Genomic DNA, 24,020 nt, shown 5'->3' with positions numbered 1-24,020 from the left:
ATCAGCAGTTGTAGGTTTGATTACAGGCTCAAAATGGCTATTGCTATTGCATTTGAGAAATCCCAAGAAACTGAAGATCTCGTACTTTGCTGTGTGCTACTCCCTTCACAGAACAGCACAAACTGGCCCTAACCGGAATAGAAAGAGGAGTGGGAGGCCCCGGTGCACAACTGGGCAAGAGGACAAGTACATTAGAGGGTCTAGTTTGAGAAACAGATGCCTCAAATGTCCTCAACTGGCAGCTTCATTAAATAGTACCCACAAAACACCAGTCTCAACGTCAACAGTGAAGAGGCGACTCCGGGATGCTGGCCTTCTAGGCAGAGTTCCTTTGTCCAGTGTCTGTGTTCTGTTGCCCATCTTAATCTTTTCTTTTTATTGGCCAGTCTGAGATATGGCTTTTTCCTTGCAACTCTGCCTTAGAAGACCAGCATCCCGGAGTCACCTCTTCATTGTTGACGTTGAGACTAGGTGTTTTGCGGGTACAATTTAACAATGTCTATACTGTATTTCAGATCAATTTGATGTTATTTTAATTGGCAAAAAAATGTGCTTTTCTTTGAAAAACACAGAAATATCTAAGTGACCGCAAAATGTTGAACTGTAGTGTATATACACAGAACCAGTCAAGAGTTTGAACACACCTACTCCTTCAATGGTTTTTCTTTATTTTACTATTTTCGACAATAAGTAGAATAAAGTGGAGACATCAAAACTATGAAATAACATATGGAATCATGTTTCAACTAAAAAAGTGTTAAATAATTCAAAATATATTTTATATTTTGCACACTCTTGGCATTCAAATGTCCCTAGCATGGGTTTATACTGTATATGATGCTAATGCTATATGATGCTAATGCCCCTTGCATGGGTTTATATACAATTCTAACATCCCTAGCATGGGTTTATACTGTATATGATGCTAATGCTATATGATGCTAATGCCCCTTGCATGGGTTTATATGTGATGCTAATGCCCCTAGAATAGGTTTACTGCAAATGCGATGCTAATGTCCCGAGCATGTTTACAGTGAATACTTGGACAGGCAATGTACCTGACATCTCACCCATATAGAATATGTTTTATCGATCTGACCGCCGGTCATTTGGCTGGACATTTCATTGAGAACTCACGGTTAGTCTTTTATTTGACAATTTGAAAGCACTGTTTCAACTGGTAATAGGCCAAGTGCAGTGACTTTACACTGTAGAAACAAGTACACACACATCAACATACAATAGGAAATAATCTCATATATTGGAAATCAGACATTTACACTGATTCCATGCTTCCAGATTAAAACTGTTCTACATTAGAAGAAGGAGATGGGGGCAGCTGTTCCTCTGATCAGGAGAGTCTCAGGACCCCAGCACTGTGCTGTTCAGTTCATACAGACACCATTCGTCCCTGCAGAGACTCAACCCAGTCCCTCTACCCCTCTCATCTCCCCCCTCCTTCCCCCCTCTCTCCTGTCTCAGAGGGGTGAGGTGAGCTCCAGGAGGGGTGTGGGGGTAGAAGAGTTGGTCCAGTCCAGGGTGAGGTTGGAGAGGCTGTGGATGGAGGGTGCAGGAGGGGGACAGGCCAGGTGAACAGCGACCCCTGTGGCCAGGAGGAATAACGCAGTCAGCAGAGTGAAACCTCTCCTCAGGACCAGCTGGGAGGCAGACAGCAGACCTTTGGACTGGACACCTGGGCCCTCCTGCTGTTCTTCCCCACTTCCTACTTCTCCCTGGGTGCTGACTGGCGTGTAACCAGGTGGTTTGGATTCATCGCTCTCTGGCTGGGCCTGGAGATGCACAGAAACACACAGCATTAAGATGAGGTACAGGACTTACTAAACACACAGCATTAAGATGAGGTACAGGACACATGGTATTAAGATGAGGTACAGGACACATGGTATTAAGATGAGGTACAGGACACATGGTATTAAGATGAGGTACAGGACACATGGTATTAAGATGAGGTACAGGACACATGGTATTAAGATGAGGTACAGGACACATGGTATTAAGATGAGGTACAGGACACATGGTATTAAGATGAGGTACAGGACACATGGTATTAAGATGAGGTACAGGACACATGGTATTAAGATGAGGTACAGGACACATGGTATTAAGATGAGGTACAGGACACATGGTATTAAGATGAGGTACAGGACACATGGTATTAAGATGAGGTACAGGACACATGGTATTAAGATGAGGTACAGGACACATGGTATTAAGATGAGGTACAGGACACATGGTATTAAGATGAGGTACAGGACACATGGTATTAAGATGAGGTACAGGACACATGGTATTAAGATGAGGTACAGGACACATGGTATTAAGATGAGGTACAGGACACATGGTATTAAGATGAGGTACAGGACACATGGTATTAAGATGAGGTACAGGACACATGGTATTAAGATGAGGACACATGGTATTACAGGACACATGGTATTAAGATGAGGTACAGGACACATGGTATTAAGATGAGGTACAGGACACATGGTATTAAGATGAGGTACAGGACACATGGTATTAAGATGAGGTACAGGACACATGGTATTAAGATGAGGTACAGGACACATGGTATTAAGATGAGGTACAGGACACATGGTATTAAGATGAGGTACAGGACACATGGTATTAAGATGAGGTACAGGACACATGGTATTAAGGGAAGGTACAGGACACATGGTATTAAGGGAAGGTACAGGACACATGGTATTAAGGGAAGGTACAGGACACATGGTATTAAGATGAGGTACAGGACACATGGTATTAAGGGAAGGTACATGACACATGGTATTAAGATGAGGTACAGGACACATGGTATTAAGGGAAGGTACAGGACACATGGTATTAAGATGAGGTACAGGACACATGGCATTAAGATGAGGTACAGGACACATGGTATTAAGATGAGGTACAGGACACATGGTATTAAGATGAGGTACAGGACACATGGTATTAAGATGAGGTACAGGACACATGGCATTTAACACAGACTACAGAGCACATATACATGGATGCTGGACACACACATATATTCCCTCACCATGTCAGTGCTTCGAGAACCTTCTGGAAGCAGAGTTTTAATCAGCGGCTGTCCAATAGGAGGCTTCGCTGGAACACACGTTACCAGCCCACTCTTCCCAGCACGCACCTGGGCCTGAGGAATCAGTTGGTTGTTAGTCAGTAGACTTGGGGGTAAGATCTGCTTTATCATTGCAGATAGATTGTATTTTCCATCAATTTAATTGGCTGCATCATTTCCAGTGCCCCATATACAGTGCCTTGCGAAAGTATTCGGCCCCCTTGAACTTTGCGACCTTTTGCCACATTTCAGGCTTCAAACATATATAAAACTGTATTTTTTTGTGAAGAATCAACAACAAGTGGGACACAATCATGAAGTGGAATGACATTTATTGGATATTTCAAACTTTTTAACAAATCAAAAACTGAAAAATTGGGCGTGCAAAATTATTCAGCCCCTTTACTTTCAGTGCAGCAAACTCTCTCCAGAAGTTCAGTGAGGATCTCTGAATGATCCAATGTTGACCTAAATGACTAATGATGATAAATACAATCCACCTGTGTGTAATCAAGTCTCTGTATATTGTTGATTCTTCACAAAAAAATACAGTTTTATATCTTTATGTTTGAAGCCTGAAATGTGGCAAAAGGTCGCAAAGTTCAAGGGGGCCGAATACTTTCGCAAGGCACTGGATATAAAAAATTGTTTATTATTTTCCCCTAACCCTACAACCCCTCCCCTAATTGTAGTAAACTAATGAACTTAGGCTTCTACTTCCAGTTTATACATACTATATACATTTTACAGACACAATGTATTTTGCAATAGTTATCTTAAGTTTGTTCTTAATCTCATCCTTCGGCCCCACTAAATCCCTCCCATCTATCTCTGAACACCATCCAGTCCCATCCCTCAGCTCCCCTCAATCCCTCCCATCTATCTATGAACACCATCCAGTCCCATCTTTCAGCTCCCCTCAATCCCTCCCATTTATCTCTGAACACCATACAGTTTTTATTTTATAGACAGACAGACAGACAGACAGACAGACAGACAGACAGACAGACAGACAGACAGACAGACAGACAGACAGACAGACAGACAGACAGACAGACAGACAGACAGACAATACCAACAACAAGAGAACAGACAGACAGACAATACCAACAAGCAGAGAAGAACAGACAGACAGACAAACAGGGAGGTCAGGGTACCCTACCTCTTTGGCGACAAGCTGCCAGTTGAGTTTGAAGATGATGACGATGAAGAACCCAGTCTGGAGGATGACACAGATGAAGAGACCTACCCACAAACCTGACAGGTGGAGCACACACACACCTCACACAATCACAGAGTTGTCACACACTAGATCAGTGTCAAATAAAGACTGAGGTAGTAATAGAGATAGAGAGATGGAGGTAGAGGTAGAGCTAGAGATTAAGGTGGAGGTAGTGATAGAGATGGAGGTAGATGTAGAGCTAGAGATTAACGTGGAGGTAGTGATAGGGATGGAGGTAGAGGTAGATGTAGAGCTAGAGATTAAGGTGGAGGTAGTGATAGATATGGAGGTAGAGGTAGATGTAGAGCTAGAGATTAAGGTGGAGGTAGTGATAGAGATGGAGGTAGATGTAGAGCTAGAGATAAACGTGGAGGTAGTGATAGGGATGGAGGTAGAGGTAGATGTAGAGCTAGAGATTAAGGTGGAGGTAGTGATAGAGATGGAGTTAGATATAGAGCTACAGATTAAGGTGGAGGTGGTGATAGAGATGGAGGTAGATGTAGAGCTAGAGATTAAGGTGGAGGTAGTGATAGAGATGGAGGTAGGGGTAGATGTAGAGCTAGAGATTAAGGTGGAGGTAGTGATAGAGATGGAGTTAGATATAGAGCTACAGATTAAGGTGGAGGTGGTGATAGAGATGGAGGTAGATGTAGAGCTAGAGATTAAGGTGGAGGTAGTGATAGAGATGGAGGTAGGGGTAGATGTAGAGCTAGAGATTAAGGTGGAGGTAGTGATAGAGATGGAGGTATATGTATTTATTATGGATCCCCATTAGTTCCTGCCAAGGCAGCAGCTACTCTTCCTGGGGTTTATTATGGATCCCCATTAGTTCCTGCCAAGGCAGCAAATCAAATCAAATCAAATTTTATTTGTCACATACACATGGTTAGCAGATGTTAATGCGAGTGTAGCGAAATGCTTGTGCTTCTAGTTCCGACAATGCAGTAATAACCAACAAGTAATCTAACTAACAATTCCAAAACTACTGTTTTATACACATTGTAAGGGGATAAAGAATATGTACATAAGGATATATGAATGAGTGATGGTACAGAGCAGCATAGGCAAGATACAGTAGCTGATATCGAGTACAGTATATACATATGACATGAGTATGTAAACAAAGTGGCATAGTTAAAGTGGCTAGTGATACATGTATTACAAAAGGATGCAGTCGATGATATAGAGTACAGTATATACGTATGCATATGAGATGAATAATGTAGGGTATGTAAACATTATATAAGGTAGCATTGTTTAAAGTGGCTAGTGATATATTTACATAATTTCCCATCAATTCCCATTATTAAAGTGGCTGGAGTTGAGTCAGTGTCAGTGTCAGTGTGTTGGCAGCAGCCACTCAATGTTAGTGGTGGCTGTTTAACAGTCTGATGGCCTTGAGATAGAAGCTGTTTTTCAGTCTCTCGGTCCCAGCTTTGATGCACCTGTACTGACCTCGCCTTCTGGATGATAGCGGGGTGAACAGGCAGTGGCTCGGGTGGTTGATGTCCTTGATGATCTTTATGGCCTTCCTGTAACATCAGGTGGTGTAGGTGTCCTGGAGGGCAGGTAGTTTGCCCCCGGTGATGCGTTGTGCAGACCTCACTACCCTCTGGAGAGCCTTACGGTTGAGGGCGGAGCAGTTGCCGTACCAGGCGGTGATACAGCCCGCCAGGATGCTCTCGATTGAGCATCTGTAGAAGTTTGTGAGTGCTTTTGGTGACAAGCCGAATTTCTTCAGCCTCCTGAGGTTGAAGAGGCGCTGCTGCGCCTTCTTCACGATGCTGTCTGTGTGAGTGGACCAATTCAGTTTGTCTGTGATGTGTATGCCGAGGAACTTAAAACTTGCTACCCTCTCCACTACTGTTCCATCGATGTGGATAGGGGGGTGTTCCCTCTGCTGTTTCCTGAAGTCCACAATCATCTCCTTAGTTTTGTTGACGTTGAGTGTGAGGTTATTTTCCTGACACCACACTCCGAGGGCCCTCACCTCCTCCCTGTAGGCCGTGTCGTCGTTGTTGGTAATCAAGCCTACCACTGTTGTGTCGTCCGCAAACTTGATGATTGAGTTGGAGGCGTGCGTGGCCACGCAGTCGTGGGTGAACAGGAAGTACAGGAGAGGGCTCAGAACGCACCCTTGTGGGGCCCCAGTGTTGAGGATCAGCGGGGAGGAGATGTTGTTGCCTACCCTCACACCTGGGGGCGGCCCGTCAGGAAGTCCAGTACCCAGTTGCACAGGGCGGGGTCGAGACCCAGGGTCTCGAGCTTGATGACGAGCTTGGAGGGTACTATGGTGTTGAATGCCGAGCTGTAGTCGATGAACAGCATTCTCACATAGGTATTCCTCTTGTCCAGATGGGTTAGGGCAGTGTGCAGTGTGGTTGAGATTGCATCGTCTGTGGACCTATTTGGGCGGTAAGCAAATTGGAGTGGGTCTAGGGTGTCAGGTAGGGTGGAGGTGATATGGTCCTTGACTAGTCTCTCAAAGCACTTCATGATGACGGATGTGAGTGCTACGGGCGGTAGTCGTTTAGCTCAGTTACCTTAGCTTTCTTGGGAACAGGAACAATGGTGGCCCTCTTGAAGCATGTGGGAACAGCAGACTGGTATAGGGATTGATTGAATATGTCCGTAAACACACCGGCCAGCTGGTCTGCGCATGCTCTGAGGGCGCGGCTGGGGATGCCGTCTGGGCCTGCAGCCTTGCGAGGGTTAACACGTTTAAATGTCTTACTCACCTCGGCTGCAGTGAAGGAGAGACCGCATGTTTTCATTGCAGGCCGTGTCAGTGGCACTGTATTGTCCTCAAAGCGGGCAAAAAAGTTATTTAGTCTGCCTGGGAGCAAGACATCCTGGTCCGTGACTGGGCTGAATTTCTTCCTGTTGTCCGTGATTGACTGTAGACCCTGCCACATGCCTCTTGTGTCTGAGCCGTTGAATTGAGATTCTACTTTGTCTTTGTACTGACGCTTAGCTTGTTTAATAGCCTTGCGGAGGGAATAGCTGCACTGTTTGTATTCAGTCATGTCACCAGACACCTTGCCCTGATTAAAAGCAGTGGTTCGCGCTTTCAGGTTCACACGAATGCTGCCATCAATCCACGGTTTCTGGTTAGGGAATGTTTTAATCGTTGCTATGGGAACGACATCTTGAACGCACGTTCTAATGAACTTGCACACCGAATCAGCGTATTCGTCAATGTTGTTGTCTGACGCAATACGAAACATCTCCCAGTCCACGTGATGGAAGCAGTCTTGGAGTGTGGAGTCAGCTTGGTCGGACCAGCTTTGGACAGACCTCAGCGTGGGAGCTTCTTGTTTTAGTTTCTGTCTGTAGGCAGGGATCAACAAAATGGAGTCGTGGTCAGCTTTTCCGAAAGGGGGACGGGGCAGGGCCTTATATGCATCGCGGAAGTTAGAGTAACAATGATCCAAGGTCTTTCCACCCCTGGTTGCGCAATCAATATGCTGATAAACTTTAGGGAGTCTTGTTTTCAGATTAGCCTTGTTAAAATCCCCAGCTACAATGAATGCAGCCTCCGGATAAATCGTTTCCAGTTTGCAGAGAGTTAAATAAAGTTCGTTCAGAGCCATCGATGTGTCTGCTTGGGGGGGCATATATACGGCTGTGATTATAATCGAAGAGAATTCTCTTGGTAGATAATGCGGTCTACATTTGATTGTGAGGAATTCTAAATCAGGTGAACAGAAGGATTTGAGTTCCTGTATGTTCTTTCATCACACCATGTCACGTTGGCCATAAGGCATACGCCCCCGCCCCTCTTCTTACCAGAAAGATGTTTGTTTCTGTCGGCGCGATGCGTGGAGAAACCCGCTGGCTGCACCGCTTCGGATAGCGTCGTTCCAGTGAGCCATGTTTCCGTGAAACAAAGAACGTTACAGTCTCTGATGTCCCTCTGGAATGCTACCCTTGCTCGGATTTCATCAACCTTGTTGTCAAGAGACTGGACATTGGCAAGAAGAATGCTAGGGAGTGGTGCACGGTGTGCCCATCTCCGGAGTCTGACCAGAAGACCGCCTCGTTTCCCTCTTTTTCAGCTACTCTTCCTGGGGTTAATTATGGATCCCCATTAGTTCCTGCCAAAGCAGCAGCTACTCTTCCTGGGGTTAATTATGGATCCCCATTAGTTCCTGCCAAAGCAGCAGCTACTCTTCTTGGGGTCCAGCAAAATTGCTGATTATACAATTTTAAAACATTACAATACATTTACAGATTTTACAACACACTGTGTTCCCTCAGGCCCCTACTCCACCACTACCACATATCTACATTACTAATTTACAGTCTAGCCAGATACAGGTGTTTGTCGTGGTCCACATAATCTATTTCCGAACCGTCCAGAGTAGTGATGCTACTCGGGCGGGCGGATAGCGAACGGTTGAAAAGCATGTATTTGGTTTTACTAGCGTTTAAGAGCAGTTTGAGGCCATGGAAGGAGTGTTGTATGGCATGGAAGATTGTTTGGAGGTTAGTTAACACAGTGTCCAAAGAAGGGCCAGATGTATACAGAATGGTCTCGTCTGCGTAGAGGTGGATCAGGGCATCACCCGCAACATCATTGATATATACAGAGAAAAGGGTCGGCTCGAGAATTGAACCCTGTGGTACCCCCATAGAGACTGCCAGAGGTCCGAACAACAGGCCCTCCGATTTGACACACTGAACTCTGTCTGAGAAGTAGTTAGTGAACCAAGCGAGGCAGTCATTAGTGAATCCAAGGCTGTTGAGTCTGCTGATAAGAATACGGTGATTGACAGAGTCGAAAGCCTTTGCCAGGTCGATAAAGATGGCTGTATGGTACTGTCTTTAATTGATGGCGGTTGCATCAGTTACTTGATGTGGAATAGAGTTCCATGTAGAAATGGCTCTATGTAGTACTGTGTGCCTCCCATAGTCTGTTCTGGACTTGGGGACTGTGAAGAGACCTCTGGTGCCATGTCTTGTGGGGTATGCATGTGTGTCCGAGCTGTGTGCCAGTAGTTCAAACAGACCGCTCGGTGCATTCAACATGTCAATACCTCTCATAAATAACAGTAGTGATGAAGTCAATATCTCCGCCACTTTGAGCCAGGAGAGATTGACATGCATATTATTAATATTAGTTCTCTGTGTACATCCAACGGCCAGCCGTGTTGCCCTGTTCTCAGCCAATTGCAATTTTCCGAAGTCCTTTTTTGTGGCACCTGACCACACGACTGAACAGTAGTCCAGGTGCGACAAAACTAGAGCCTGTAGGACCTGCCTTGTTGATAGTGTTGTTAAGAAGGTAGAAACTAGAGTCTGTAGGACCTGCCTTGTTGATAGTGTTGTTAAGAAGGCAGAGTAGCGCTTTATTATAGACAGACTTCTCCCCATCTTAGCTACTACTGCATCAATATGTTTTGACTATGACAGTTTACAATCTAGTGTTACTCCAAGCAGTTTAGTCATCTCAACTTGCTGAATTTGCACATTATTTATTACAAGTTTTAGTTGAGTTTTAGGGTTTAGTGAGTCTTTTGTTCCAAATTCAATGCTTTTTAGTTGTATAAATATTTAGGGCTAACCTATTCCTTGCCACCCACTCTGAAACTAACTGCAGCTCTTTGTTGAGTGTTGCAGTCATTTCAGTAGCTTCATGTATAGTGTTGAGTCATCCGCATACATAGACACTATGGCTGTACTCAAAGTCAGTGGTAAGTCGTTAGTAAAAATTTTAAAAAGAAAGGGGCCTAAAACAGCTACCCTGGGGGAACTCCTGATTCTAACTGGATTATGTTTGATAGGCTTCCATTAAAGAACACCCTCTGTGTTCTGTTAGACAAGTAATTCTTTATCCACATTATAGCAGGGGGTATAAAGCCATAACACATACGTTTTTCCAGCAGCAGACTATGATCAATAATTTCAAAAGCTGCACTGAAGTCTAACAACATACCCCCCACAATTATTTTATCATCAATTTCTCTCAGCCAATCATCAGTCATTTGTGTAAGTGCTGTGCTTGTTGAATGTCCTTCTCTATAATCGTACTGAAAGTATGTTGTCAATTTGTTTACTGTGAAATAGCATTGTATCTGATCAAATACATTTTTTCCCAGAAGTTTACTAAGGGTTGGTAACAGACTGATTGGGTGGTTATTTTAGACAGTAATGGGGGCTTTACTATTCTTAGGTAGCGGAATGACTTTAGCTTCCCTCCAGGCCTGAGGGAACACACTCTCTAGTAGGCTTAAATTAAAGATGTGGCAAATAGGAGTGGCAATGTCGTCTGCGTATTATCCCCAGTAATTTTCCATCTAGATTGTAAGACTGGTGGCTTGTCAGTGTTGATAGACAACAATATTTTTTCACCTCTTCCACACTGACTCTATGGAAAAGTACAATTCCTGTCTTTCATAATTTGGTCAGATATACTTGGATGTGTAGTGTCAGTGTTTGTTGCTGGCATGTCATCCCTAAATTTGTTAATCTTGCCAATGAAAAAGTCATTAGAGATAGAAATAGTGGTAGAGGTAGAAATGTTCAGGTAGAGGTAGAGATAGAGGTACAGATAGAAAAAGAGGCAGAGATGTTGAGTTAGAGGTAGAGATACAGATGAAGGTTGAGGTTGATGTAGAATTGGAGGTAGAGATAGAGGTTGAGGAAGACAAAGAGGTAGAGATAAAGGTAGAGAGGTAGAGATAGAGATTGAGGTAGAGGTAGAGACAGAGATAGAGATTGAGATAGAGGTAGAGATGTTGAAGTAGAGATAGAGATAGAGGTTAGAGATGTTGAAGTAGAGATAGAGATAGAGGTTGAGATGTTGAAGTAGAGTTGAGATAGAGATAGAGGTTAGAGTTGTTGAAGTAGAGGTAGAGATAGAGGTTGAGATGTTGAAGTAGAGATAGAGATACAGGTTGAGATAGAGATAGAGGTTAGAGATGTTGAGGTAGAGATTTTGAGGCAGAGATAGAGGTAGAGTAGGAGGTATAGAGATATAGATAGAGGTAGTGGTAGAGGCAGATTTAGAGGTAGCGATAGAGGTCAGGATAGAGATAGTAGATAGAGATAGTGGTAGAGGTAGATTTAGAGGTAGAGGTCAGGATAGACGTAGTAGAGATAGAGGTAGTGGTAGTGGTAGAGGTAGATTTAGAGGTAGAGGTCAGGATAGATGTAGTAGAGATAGAGGTAGAGATAGAGGTAGAGGTATAGGTCAGGATAGATGTAGTAGAGATAGAGATTGTGGTAGTGGTAGAGGTAGATGTCAGGTAGAGGTTGTGGTAGTGGTAGAGGTAGATTTAGAGATAGAGGTAGTGGTAGAGGTAGAGGTAGATTTAGAGGTAGAGGTCAGGATAGACGTAGTAGAGATAGAGGTTGTGGTAGAGGTAGATTTAGAGATAGAGGTTGTGGTAGAGGTAGATTTAGAGATGGAGGTTGTGGTAGTGGTAGGGGTAGAGGTAGAGGTAGATTTAGAGATAGAGGTCAGAATAAACGTAGTAGAGATAGAGGTTGTGGTAGTGGTAGAGGTAGATTTAGAGATTGAGGTTGTGGTAGAGGTAGTGGTAGATTTAGAGATAGAGGTTGTGGTAGAGGTAGAGGTAGATTTAGAGGTAGAGGTCAGGATAGACGTAGTAGAGATAGAGGTTGTGGTAGAGGTAGAGGTAGATTTAGAGGTAGAGGTCAGGATAGACGTAGTAGAGATAGAGGTAGTGGTAGTGGTAGAGGTAGATTTAGAGGTAGAGTTCAGGATAGACGTTTTAGAGATAGAGGTTGTGGTAGAGGTAGAGGTAGATGTCAGGATAGACATAGTCGAGATAGAGGTTGTGGTAGAGGTAGAGGTAGAGGTCAGGATAGACGTAGTAGAGTTAGAGGTAGAGATAGAGGTAGAGGTATAGGTCAGGATATATGTGGTAGAGATAGAGGTTGTGGTAGTGGTAGAGGTAGATTTAGAGATAGAGGTTGTGGTAGAGGGAGAGGTAGATTTAGAGGTTGAGGTTGTGGTAGTGGTAGAGGTAGATTTAGAGATAGAGGTAGTGGTAGAGGTAGAGGTAGATTTAGAGGTAGAGGTCAGGATAGACATAGTAGAGATAGAGGTTGTGGTAGTGATAGAGGTAGATTTAGAGATAGAGGTTGTGGTTGTGGTAGATTTAGAGGTAGAGGTCAGGATAGACGTAGTAGAGATAGAGGTAGATTTAGAGATAGAGGTTGTGGTAGAGGTAGAGGTAGATTTAGAGGTAGAGGTCAGGATAAACATAGTAGAGATTGTGGTAGAGGTAGAGGTAGATTTAGAGGTAGAGGTAGAGGTAGATTTAGAGGTAGAGGTCAGGATAGACGTAGTAGAGATAGAGGTTGTGGTAGTGGTAGAGGTAGATTTAGAGATAGAGGTTGTGGTGGAGGTAGAGGTAGATTTAGTGGTAGAGGTCAGGATAGACGTAGTAGAGATAGAGGTTGTGGTAGATTTAGAGGTAGAGGTCAGGATAGAGTAGTAGAGATAGAGGATGTGGTAGATTTAGAGGTAGATGTCAGTATAGAGGTAGTAGAGATAGAGGAAAAATACCTAGTATCCTGAGCTTAGCAGCGAACATCAAAGCGATGCCGACCGGAAGCCCAATGCAATAGTATGAGACCAGGTTAGACAGCGCAGCTATCTTCTGTTTTCCTGCTCCAACCAGGATACCTGAGCACACACACTACACACACACACACTGGTTAGACTCACCAGTAGAGATAACTGTATGAATGGTGTATGGACCCAGGTACTCACCAGTAGAGGTAACTGTATGAATGTGTAGGGACCCAGGTACTCACCAGTAGAGATAACTGTATGAATGTGTAGAGACCCAGGTACTCACCAGTAGAGATAACTGTATGAATGGTGTAGGGACCCAGGTACTCACCAGTAGAGGTACTCACCAGTAAAGGTACTCACCAGTAAAGGTACTCACCTGTAAAGGTACTTGCCAGTAGAGGTACTCACCAGTAAAGGTACTCACCAGTAAAGGTACTCACCAGTAAAGGTACTCACCAGTAGAGGTACTCACCAGTAGAGCATCAAAGAACTGTATGAAGGTGTAGAGCCCCAGGTTCACTGACACATTGTCCACTATGGCTCTGGAGAGGACAGGACAGGACTCAGGAGGGGGACTATTAACTACTGAGAGATCACTTAGGTCCTGTCTACACTTGACACTTACATGCAACTTCAGCTATCAGAACATGAAGATCACATTGAAAAGACGGGTCAAAAGTCACTTTGTGGTCTGATTGTGTTCAGATCTGCAGACCACTTCAGAAGCTTGTCAGGGATGCATTGTGTGCGGATTTCTTCTCAGACTGGATTACAATCAGAGTACCAAAAGCTCATACAGTACCAAAAGCTCATCAGCACTCCTCCCACAAGTCTACTGTCTATTATCTATCCTGTTGTCTAGTCACTTTACCCCCACCTACAGTATACTGCTGTTACTGTCTATTATCTATCCTTTACCCCTACCTACAGTATACTGCTGTTACTGTCTATTATCTATCCTTTACCCCTACCTACAGTATACTGCTGTTACTGTCTATTATCTATCCTTTATCCCTGCCGATATGTGCGTATCTCCATTACCCTGTAGACCTTCACATCCACATATTCCTCCTGCCACTATTTACATATTATTTTCTCTCTCTCTGCATTGTTGGGAAGGGCTGTAAGCATTTCGCTGTTTGTTTACACCTGTTATTTATCAATCATGTGATTAATAACAATTGATTTGAAAATAATATAATCTCCCAATTGTTTGGTGCATACTATGTAGCTAATTACATGAATTCAATATGTTTTACTCGTCTACTCACAAGGGTTTCAATCATTTCAGACTGGTCTATTAATAATACATTGTCTAACACTCACTGGTCTGAGGTGAAGATGTAGCCTAACACATGCCTGGAGCTACCGATGGCAATACCCTGGAACACAGCCAGCACTCCTGCACCACAAACAACACATACAACTATATTAATAATATATACAACAATATACAGTACCAGTCAAAGGTTTGGACCCATTCAAAGTTTTTTAAATGAATTGTTTCACTATTTTCCACATTGTATATATATATATATTATATAAATATAATTGAAGACATGAAATAACACATATGAAATCATTTTGTAACCAAAACAGTGTTAAACAAATCAAAATATATTTTTAGATTTTAGATTCTTCAAAGTAGCCACCCGTTGCCTTGATGACAGCTTTGCACACTCTTTGCATTCTCTCAACCAGCTTCATGAGGTAGTCACTTGGAATGCATTTCAATTCACAGGTGCTAAAAGTTAATATGTGCAATTTCTTTACTTCTTAAAACTTCTTGGTGACAGGAGGTCAGTATTGAGTAGCTTGGATGAATAAGGTGCCCAGAGTAAACTGCCTGCTACTCTGTGCCAGATGTGAATATATGCATATTATTAGTAGTATTCGATAGAAAACACTCTGAAGTTTCTAAAACTGTTTGAATGATATCTGTGAGTATAACAGAAGTCATATGGCAGGTGAAAACCTGAGACAAATCCAACAAGGAAGTGGGAAATCTGAGGTTTGTAGTTTCATTTGTGAATATTATCCAATATTTATTCTATGGGGCCAGATTGCACTTCCCAAGGCTTGATGTAAACATCTTCAGAAAGTTGTTTGAGGCTTCTATTGTGGAATATTATTGAAGATTTATTAAAAAACCAGGCTGTGGCCAATCAGTTGTTCAGTTGATTGTGGTCAACATCATCATATTTTCCTCTGTTGAATACGCTATTGTCCGGTTGGAATATTATTGAAGATTTATTATAAAAAAAGACCCTAAGGATTGATTGTAAACATCGTTTGACATGTTTCTACAAACTGTAACGGAGATCTTTTGACTTTTCGTCTGGAGTTTGTGCTCGCGCATTGTGCCTTTGGAATAGTGAACTAAATGCGCAAACAAAATAAAGTATTAACAAAATAAAGTATAAACAAAATGGAGGTATTTGGACATAAATATGGACGTAATCGAACAAAACAAACATTTATTGCGGGAGTCCTGGGAGTCCATTCCGATGAAGATCAGCAAAGGTAAGTGAAGATTTATAATGCTATTTATGACTTTTGTTGACTCCACAATTTTTTATTTATTTTTATTTCACCTTTATTTAACCAGGTAGGCTAGTTGAGAACAAGTTCTCATTTGCAACTGCGACCTGGCCAAGATAAAGCATAGCAGTGTGAACAGACAACACAGAGTTACACATGGAGTAAACAATTAACAAGTCAATAACACAGTAGAAAAAAAAAAAGAGTCTATATAGGCATGAGGAGGTAGGCGAATAATTACAATTTGGCGGGTAACTGTATGGTGTACGCTGTTCTCAGATTATTGAACATTGTGCTTTTGCCGAATCGGTTGAATTAAGAACAAGTTTATCTTTAATTCTATGTAAAACATGTAGTTGCTGACCTAACATAATGATATGTTCTGCTTTCGCCGAAAAGCCTTTTTGAAATCGGACACTGTGGTTGGATTAACGAGAAGTGTATCTTCAAAATGGTGTAAAATACTTGTAGGTTTAAGGAATTTTAATTATGAGATTTCTGTTGTTTTGTATTTGGTTCTTTCCTGCACTTTCACTGGCTGTTGGCAAGGTGGGACGCTAGCATCCCGAACGATCCCAGAGAGGTTAATGTATTTGAGCCAGTCAGTTGTGTTGTGACAAGGTAGAGGTGGTATACAGAAGATAGCTCTATTTGATAAAAGACAAATTCCATATCCTGGCGAGAAACGACAGTCCATCATTACTTTAAGACATGGTCAGTCAACATGAAAACTGTTTTGTGCTGGGGACAATACAAGGCCACTTTAAAATGTGCAGTTTTGTCACACAAGACATTGCCACAGATTTGAGGGAGCGTGCAGTTGGCATACTAACTGCAGGAATGTCCACCGGAGCTGTTGCCAGAGAATTAAATGTTAACTTCACTACCATAAGCCGCTTCCAAAGTTATTTTAGAGAGGTTGTTAGTATGTCCATGTTTCAGCATGATGATGCACAGCCCCATGTCACAAGGATCTGGACACACTTCCTGGAAGCTGAAAATGTCCCAGTTCTTCCATGGTCTGCATACTGAGCAGACATCTCTTTGAGCATGTTTGGAATGCTCTGGATCAATGGGTATATGACAGCGTGTTCCAGTTCCCACCAATATTTTCTTCTTACAGTGTCAAGAATTAGAACAGGTCATGGTAGAAATAATTTTAGTTACTCAGCTCCGTGGTCCTGGAATTCTCTCCTGAACATTTTTAAGTTTAAGCACTTCATTGATGTAAATATCATAGAAGAGTGTCTTTAGGGCAGCTGTTTTTAAGTCATGACATTTGTGTTTTTTTAACGTAATATGTAATTGTTGTACTATATGTGTGTCTATAGTTTTGTTTAATGTTGTGTTAGTAAAGTATGTAAATTGTTTTATCTGAAACTTTGTTCCCCCTGCTGCTTTTGAGCCAGGTCTCTCTTGAAAAAAGACATGAGAAAAAAATAATAAATAAAAGGTCATTAAAAATAATGATATCCAGCAAATGAACAACATAATGCTAAGCATGGTTTTACCTGAGAGCACCAGGGCTACTTTGCAGGTGAGTAGAGCCCTGGAGGTGTCTCCTGCTCCCAGAGCGTTCCCCACCCGTACACAGGCAGCGGCATGGACACCTAGAGGGAACTGGACAAGGACCCCACAGTTAGTTACCACACAGGTAGTCACATGGACACCTAGAGGGAACTGGACAAGGACCCCACAGTTAGTTACCACACAGGTAGTCACAGGGACACCTAGAGGGAACTGGACAAGGACCCCACAGTTAGTTACCACACAGGTAGTCACATGGACACACAGAGGGAACTGGACAAGGACCCCACAGTTAGTTACCACACAGGTAGTCACAGGGACACCTAGAGGGAACTGGACAAGGACCCCACAGTTAGTTACCACACAGGCATGGACCCCACAGTTAGTTACCACACAGGTAGTCACATGGACACCTAGAGGGAACTGGACAAGGACCCCACTGTTGCTCTAGAGACATAGGGCTTGTTTTAATGGTAAAACGAAAGCAACCGACTGAAGTCGAGTGAAGATTATCTGCAATAGACAGAAGTAGGACACTGATGTGGTTTCCCATTGGCTCAGTGCAACATGGCAGTGTTTAGAAAAGTTGATGAAAAACACAACATATCAATTAGTGAGTGGAACCAGGTTTCCATCCAACCATTTTCTGCGAGTAAAATACATGCGTGGTGACGGCTCACCGCTGCCATCAGCATTGCCCATCCCTGGTGTATACTATCCCTGGTGTATACTATCCCTGGTGTATACTATCCCTGGTGTATCCCTGGTTTATACTATCCCTGGTTTATACTATCCCTGGTGTATCCCTGGTGTATCCTATCCCTGGTGTATACTATCCCTGGTGTATACTATCCCTGGTGTATACTATCCCTGGTGTATACTATCCCTGGTGTATACTATCCCTGGTTTATACTATCCCTGGTGTATACTATCCCTGGTGTATACTATCCCTGGTGTATGCTATCCCTGGTGTATACTATCCCTGGTGTATACTATCCCTGGTGTATCCCTGGTTTATACTATCCCTGGTTTATACTATCCCTGGTGTATCCCTGGTGTATACTATCCCTGGTGTATACTATCCCTGGTGTATCCCTGGTTTATACTATCCCTGGTTTATACTATCCCTATCCCTGGTGTATACTATCCCTGGTGTATACTATCCCTGGTGTATACTATCCCTGGTGTATACTATCCCTGGTGTATACTATCCCTGGTGTATACTATCCCTATCCCTGGTTTATACTATCCCTGGTGTATACTATCCCTGGTGTATACTATCCCTGGTGTATACTATCCCTGGTGTATACTATCCCTGGTTTATACTATCCCTGGTGTATCCCTGGTTTATACTATCCCTGGTGTATACTATCCCTGGTGTATACTATCCCTGGTGTATACTATCCCTGGTGTATACTATCCCTGGTGTATACTATCCCTGGTGTATCCCTGGTGTATCCCTGGTGTATACTATCCCTGGTGTATACTATCCCTGGTGTATCCCTGGTGTATACTATCCCTGGTGTATACTATCCCTGGTGTATACTATCCCTGGTGTATACTATCCCTGGTGTATACTATCCCTGGTGTATACTATCCCTGGTGTATACTATCCCTGGTGTATACTATCCCTGGTGTATCCCTATCCCTGGTGTATACTATCCCTGGTGTATACTATCCCTGGTGTATCCCTGGTGTATACTATCCCTGGTGTATACTATCCCTGGTGTATACTATCCCTGGTGTATACTATCCCTGGTGTATACTATCCCTGGTGTATACTATCCCTGGTGTATACTATCCCTGGTGTATACTATCCCTGGTTTATACTATCCCTGGTGTATACTATCCCTGGTTTATACTATCCCTGGTGTATACTATCCCTGGTGTATACTATCCCTGGTGTATACTATCCCTGGTTTATACTATCCCTGGTGTATACTATCCCTGGTGTATCCCTGGTTTATACTATCCCTGGTGTATACTATCCCTGGTGTATACTATCCCTGGTTTATACTATCCCTGGTGTATACTATCCCTGGTGTATACTATCCCTGGTGTATACTATCCCTGGTGTATACTATCCCTGGTGTGTATACTATCCCTGGTGTATCCCTGGTGTATACTATCCCTGGTGTATACTATCCCTGGTTTATACTATCCCTGGTGTATCCCTGGTTTATACTATCCCTGGTTTATACTATCCCTGGTGTATACTATCCCTGGTTTATACTATCCCTGGTTTATACTATCCCTGGTTTATACTATCCCTGGTGTATACTATCCCTGGTTTATACTATCCCTGGTTTATACTATCCCTGGTTTATACTATCCCTGGTTTATACAATCCCTGGTGTATACTATCCCTGGTTTATACTATACCTGGTGTATAACTGGTGTATACTATCCCTGGTGTATCCCTGGTGTATACTATCCCTATCCCTGGTGTATACTATCCCTGGTGTATCCCTGGTGTATACTATCCCTGGTGTATCCCTGGTGTATACTATCCCTGGTGTATCCCTGGTGTATACTATCCCTGGTGTATACTATCCCTGGTTTATACTATCCCTGGTGTATCCCTGGTTTATACTATCCCTGGTGTATACTATCCCTGGTGTATACTATCCCTGGTGTATCCCTGGTTATACTATCCCTGGTGTATCCCTGGTGTATACTAACCCTGGTGTATCCCTGGTGTATACTATCCCTGGTGTATACTATCCCTGGTTTATACTATCCCTGGTGTATCCCTGGTTTATACTATCCCTGGTGTATACTATCCCTGGTGTATACTATCCCTGGTTTATACTATCCCTGGTTTATACTATCCCTGGTGTATACTATCCCTGGTGTATACTATCCCTGGTGTATACTATCCCTGGTGTATACTATCCCTGGTTTATACTATCCCTGGTGTATCCCTGGTTTATACTATCCCTGGTGTATACTATCCCTGGTTTATACTATCCCTGGTGTATCCCTGGTTTATACTATCCCTGGTGTATACTATCCCTGGTGTATACTATCCCTGGTGTATACTATCCCTGGTTTATACTATCCCTGGTGTTTATACTATCCCTGGTTTATACTATCCCTGGTTTATACTATCCCTGGTTTATACTATCCCTGGTGTATACTATCCCTGGTGTATACTATCCCTGGTGTATCCCTGGTTTATACTATCCCTGGTTTATACTATCCCTGGTGTATACTATCCCTGGTTTATACTATCCCTGGTGTATCCCTGGTGTATACTATCCCTGGTTTATACTATCCCTGGTGTATCCCTGGTGTATACTATCTCTGGTGTATACTATCCCTGGTGTATACTATCCCTGGTGTATCCCTGGTGTATACTATCCCTGGTGTATACTATCCCTGGTTTATACTATCCCTGGTGTATCCCTGGTTTATACTATCCCTGGTGTATCCCTGGTTTATACTATCCCTGGTTTATACTATCCCTGGTGTATACTATCCCTGGTGTATACTATCCCTGGTGTATCCCTGGTTTATACTATCCCTGGTTTATACTATCCCTGGTGTATACTATCCCTGGTTTATACTATCCCTGGTGTATCCCTGGTGTATACTATCCCTGGTTTATACTATCCCTGGTGTATCCCTGGTGTATACTATCTCTGGTGTATACTATCCCTGGTGTATACTATCCCTGGTGTATCCCTGGTGTATACTATCCCTGGTGTATACTATCCCTGGTGTATACTATCCCTGGTGTATCCCTGGTGTATCCCTGGTTTATACTATCCCTGGTGTATACTATCCCTGGTGTATACTATCCCTGGTGTATCCCTGGTGTATACTATCCCTGGTGTATCCCTGGTTTATACTATCCCTGGTGTATACTATCCCTGGTGTATACTATCCCTGGTGTATCCCTGGTGTATACTATCCCTGGTGTATCCCTGGTGTATACTATCCCTGGTGTATACTATCCCTGGTGTATACTATCCCTGGTGTATCCCTGGTTTATACTATCCCTGGTGTATCCCTGGTTTATACTATCCCTGGTGTATCCCTGGTGTATACTATCCCTGGTGTATCCCTGGTGTATCCCTGGTGTATACTATCTAGTGATTCACACTGAGACAGAAAGACAGTGGGAGGTGGGTGATTGGGGGAGAAGGTGATCTTGAAGTTCAGAGTGAGGAAGTGGTGAGGAGAGTTATGGGGAAGAGGTAACTAGGTAGGTGTGTTTCTCACCATGTAGGTAATGGCTCCTATCTCCAACAGCACATGCTGTGCTGCAAGATCCACCTCTCCTAGCATACCTAGAGAGATAAACAAAAGAGAGAGAAAGAGAGAGAGAGCTAGTGAGCTAGAGAGAGTGATGTGCACTCCTAGAAAAAAAGGGTTATTCGGCTGTCCCTATAGGATAACCCTTTGTGCTTCCAGGTAGAACCCTTTTAGATCATTTGTGGAAAGGGTTCAACATGGAACTCAAAGGGATTCTACCTGGAACCAAAAAGGGTTCTCCCACGGGGACGGCCGAAGAACCTTTTTAGATTCCAGATAGAACCCTTTTAGATTCTATGGTGTGGGGAGAGAGCAGCCTGATGACTTGAAATAGACCTGATGGTAATAGCCGTCTTTTTAAAGTCTTGAATGAATGCACTCAGAATGAATGCCTAAGCTGTTAACCTTTGAGTTGTTTCTGTTTTAACCTTGTAACCATGGAGAATTAACCCTGTAACCACACAGAATTAACCCTGTAACCATGGAGAATTAACCCTGTAACCATGGAGAATTAACCCTGTAACCATGGAGAATTAACCCTGTAACCATGGAGAATTAACCCTGTAACCACGTGGAATTAACCCTGTAACCACACGGCATTAACCCTGTAACCATGGAGAATTAACCCTGTAACCATGGAGAATGAACCCTGTAACCACACAGAATTAACCCTGTAACAACGTGGAAATAACTCTGAATGAATGCATCAAAAATAGATGTTCCTTCATGATATATTGAATTCCAAAGGGAAACTATGAGACGTTGTTGGGGACACACACACACACACACACACACAGACTGACCAGCGAGGAAGCCTCCTATCTCCCAGACCCACCACTCGAAGCAGACCATCAGGGTACTGGGGATGGCCAGCTGCATGTAGGAACCCCACTCCTGGAGGGCCTCACTGGACCAGCCTGGAGGAGCACCCACACATCAGTCATCGCTAAATACGTATCTATAGACATCCATAACCACATTTGGCCAGCAGGGGGAGGGACAAAGAGTATGTGTCTGACCTGCCCATGTGTTCTTGTGGAGGCCTCTCCAACAGATATATAAGTAGAGGAGCAGACTGATGGTGATCTGAGACAGGCTGTTCGCTATAGCAGAGCCTCTACACAACACATCAACACAGACACAGGATCAATAAACACACACACACATACTCAGAAATTATAACACACAACAACACAATTACAGTAATTGAGAGGAGGAAGGGGAGAGAAGGAGGAGAAAATGAGAAGGAGGAGGAGGGTGAGAGTAGGAGGGGAGGAAGAGAAGGAGGAGGGGAGGAAGAGAAGGACGAGGAGAGGAAGAGAAGGAGGATAGGAGGAAGAGAAGGAGGAGAGGAAGAGAAGGAAGAGGGGAGAAGGAGGATGGGAGGAAGAGAAGGAGGAGGGGAGGAAGAGAAGAAGAGGGGAGGAAGAGAAGCAGGATAGGAGGAAGAGAAGGAGGAGGGGAGGAAGAGAAGGAGGAGGGGAGGAAGAGAAGCAGGATAAGAGGAAGAGAAGGAGGAGGGGAGGAAGAGAAGGACGAGGAGAGGAAGAGAAGGAGGATAGGAGGAAGAGAAGGAGGAGAGGAAGAGAAGGAAGAGGGGGAAGGAGGATGGGAGGAAGAGAAGGAGGAGGGGAGGAAGAGAAGAGGAAGAGAAGGAGGAGGGGAGGATGAGAAGGAGGAGGGGAGGAAGAGAGGATAAGAAGAAGGAGGAGGGGAGGAAGAGAATGAGGAGAGGAAGAGAAGGAAGAGGGAAGTGAAGGTGGAGGGGAGGAAGAGAAGGAGGAGAGGATGAAGAGAAGGAGGATAGGAGGAAGAGAAGGAGGAGAGGAAGAGAAGGAAGAGGGGAGGAAGAGAAGCAGGATAGGAGGAAGAGAGGAGGGGAGGAAGAGAAGGAGGAGGGGAGGAAGAGAAGCAGGATAAGAGGAAGAGAAGGAGGAGGGGAGGAAGAGAAGGAAGACGGGAGGAAGAGAAGGATAGGAGGAAGAGAAGGAGGAGGGGAGGAAGAGGAGGAGGGGAGGAAGAGAAGCAGGATAAGAGGAAGAGAAGGAGGAGGGGAGGAAGAGAAGGACGAGGAGAGGAAGAGAAGGAGGATAGGAGGAAGAGAAGAGAAGAGAAGGAAGAGGGGAGTGAAGGAGGATGGGAGGAAGAGAAGGAGGAGGGGAGGAAGAGAAGGAAGAGGGGAGGAAGAGAAGCAGGATAGGAGGAAGAGAAGGAGGAGGGGAGGAAGAGAAGGAGGAGGGGAGGAAGAGAAGCAGGATAGGAGGAAGAGAAGGAGGAGGGGAGGAAGAGAAGGAGGAGGGGAGGAAGAGAAGCAGGATAAGAGGAAGAGAAGGAGGAGGGGACGAAGAGAATGAGGAGAGGAAGAGAAGGAAGAGGGAAGTGAAGGTGGAGGGGAGGAAGAGAAGGAGGAGAGGATGAAGAGAAGGAGGATAGGAGGAAGAGAAGGAGGAGAGGAGGAAGAGAAGGAGGAGAGGAAGAGAAGGAAGAGGGGAGTGAAGGAGGATGGGAGGAAGAGAAGGAGGAGGGGAGGAAGAGAAGGAGGATGGGAGGAAGAGAAGGAGGAGGGGAGGAAGAGAAGGAGGATAGGAGGAAGAGAAGGAGGATAAGAGGAAGAGAAGGAGGAGGGGGAAGAGAACAAGGAGAGGAAGAGAAGGAGGATAGGAGGAAGAGAAGGAGGAAGGGGGAAGAGAAGGAGGAGGGGGAAAGAAGGAAAAGAGGAAGAGAAGAAAGAGGAAGGAAGGAGGGGGAGGAAGAGAAGGGAGGGGAGGAAGAGAGGATAGGAGGAAGAGAAGGAGGAGAGGAAGAGAAGGAAGAGGGAAGTG

The 24,020-nt window shown here is 43.9% G+C and overlaps 1 protein-coding gene across 1 annotated transcript in view; it reads right to left on the bottom strand.

Moving 5' to 3' along the window:
* Positions 1 to 1,125: 1,125 nt before the first annotated feature.
* slc47a1 (solute carrier family 47 member 1) overlaps positions 1,126 to 24,020 on the bottom strand; it is a 43,949-nt gene continuing 21,054 nt past the window's right edge. The window contains exons 8-17 of the mRNA XM_042309581.1: positions 22,218 to 22,315; positions 22,002 to 22,115; positions 21,166 to 21,233; positions 16,923 to 17,031; positions 14,197 to 14,272; positions 13,343 to 13,412; positions 12,859 to 12,991; positions 4,260 to 4,354; positions 3,059 to 3,172; positions 1,126 to 1,790 (exon numbers count right to left, since the gene is read on the bottom strand). Of these exons, the coding sequence (XP_042165515.1) occupies positions 1,479 to 1,790; positions 3,059 to 3,172; positions 4,260 to 4,354; positions 12,859 to 12,991; positions 13,343 to 13,412; positions 14,197 to 14,272; positions 16,923 to 17,031; positions 21,166 to 21,233; positions 22,002 to 22,115; positions 22,218 to 22,315 (1,189 nt within the window). The 3' untranslated portion in view covers positions 1,126 to 1,478. The remainder of the gene's footprint in view (positions 1,791 to 3,058; positions 3,173 to 4,259; positions 4,355 to 12,858; positions 12,992 to 13,342; positions 13,413 to 14,196; positions 14,273 to 16,922; positions 17,032 to 21,165; positions 21,234 to 22,001; positions 22,116 to 22,217; positions 22,316 to 24,020) is intronic.

This window comes from Oncorhynchus tshawytscha, linkage group LG30 (assembly GCF_018296145.1).
Source record: "Oncorhynchus tshawytscha isolate Ot180627B linkage group LG30, Otsh_v2.0, whole genome shotgun sequence".
In the NCBI taxonomy this organism is placed as follows: domain Eukaryota; kingdom Metazoa; phylum Chordata; class Actinopteri; order Salmoniformes; family Salmonidae; genus Oncorhynchus; species Oncorhynchus tshawytscha.
Note: the sequence above shows the minus strand (reverse complement) of the source record. Positions and strands in the feature narration are given on the sequence as shown.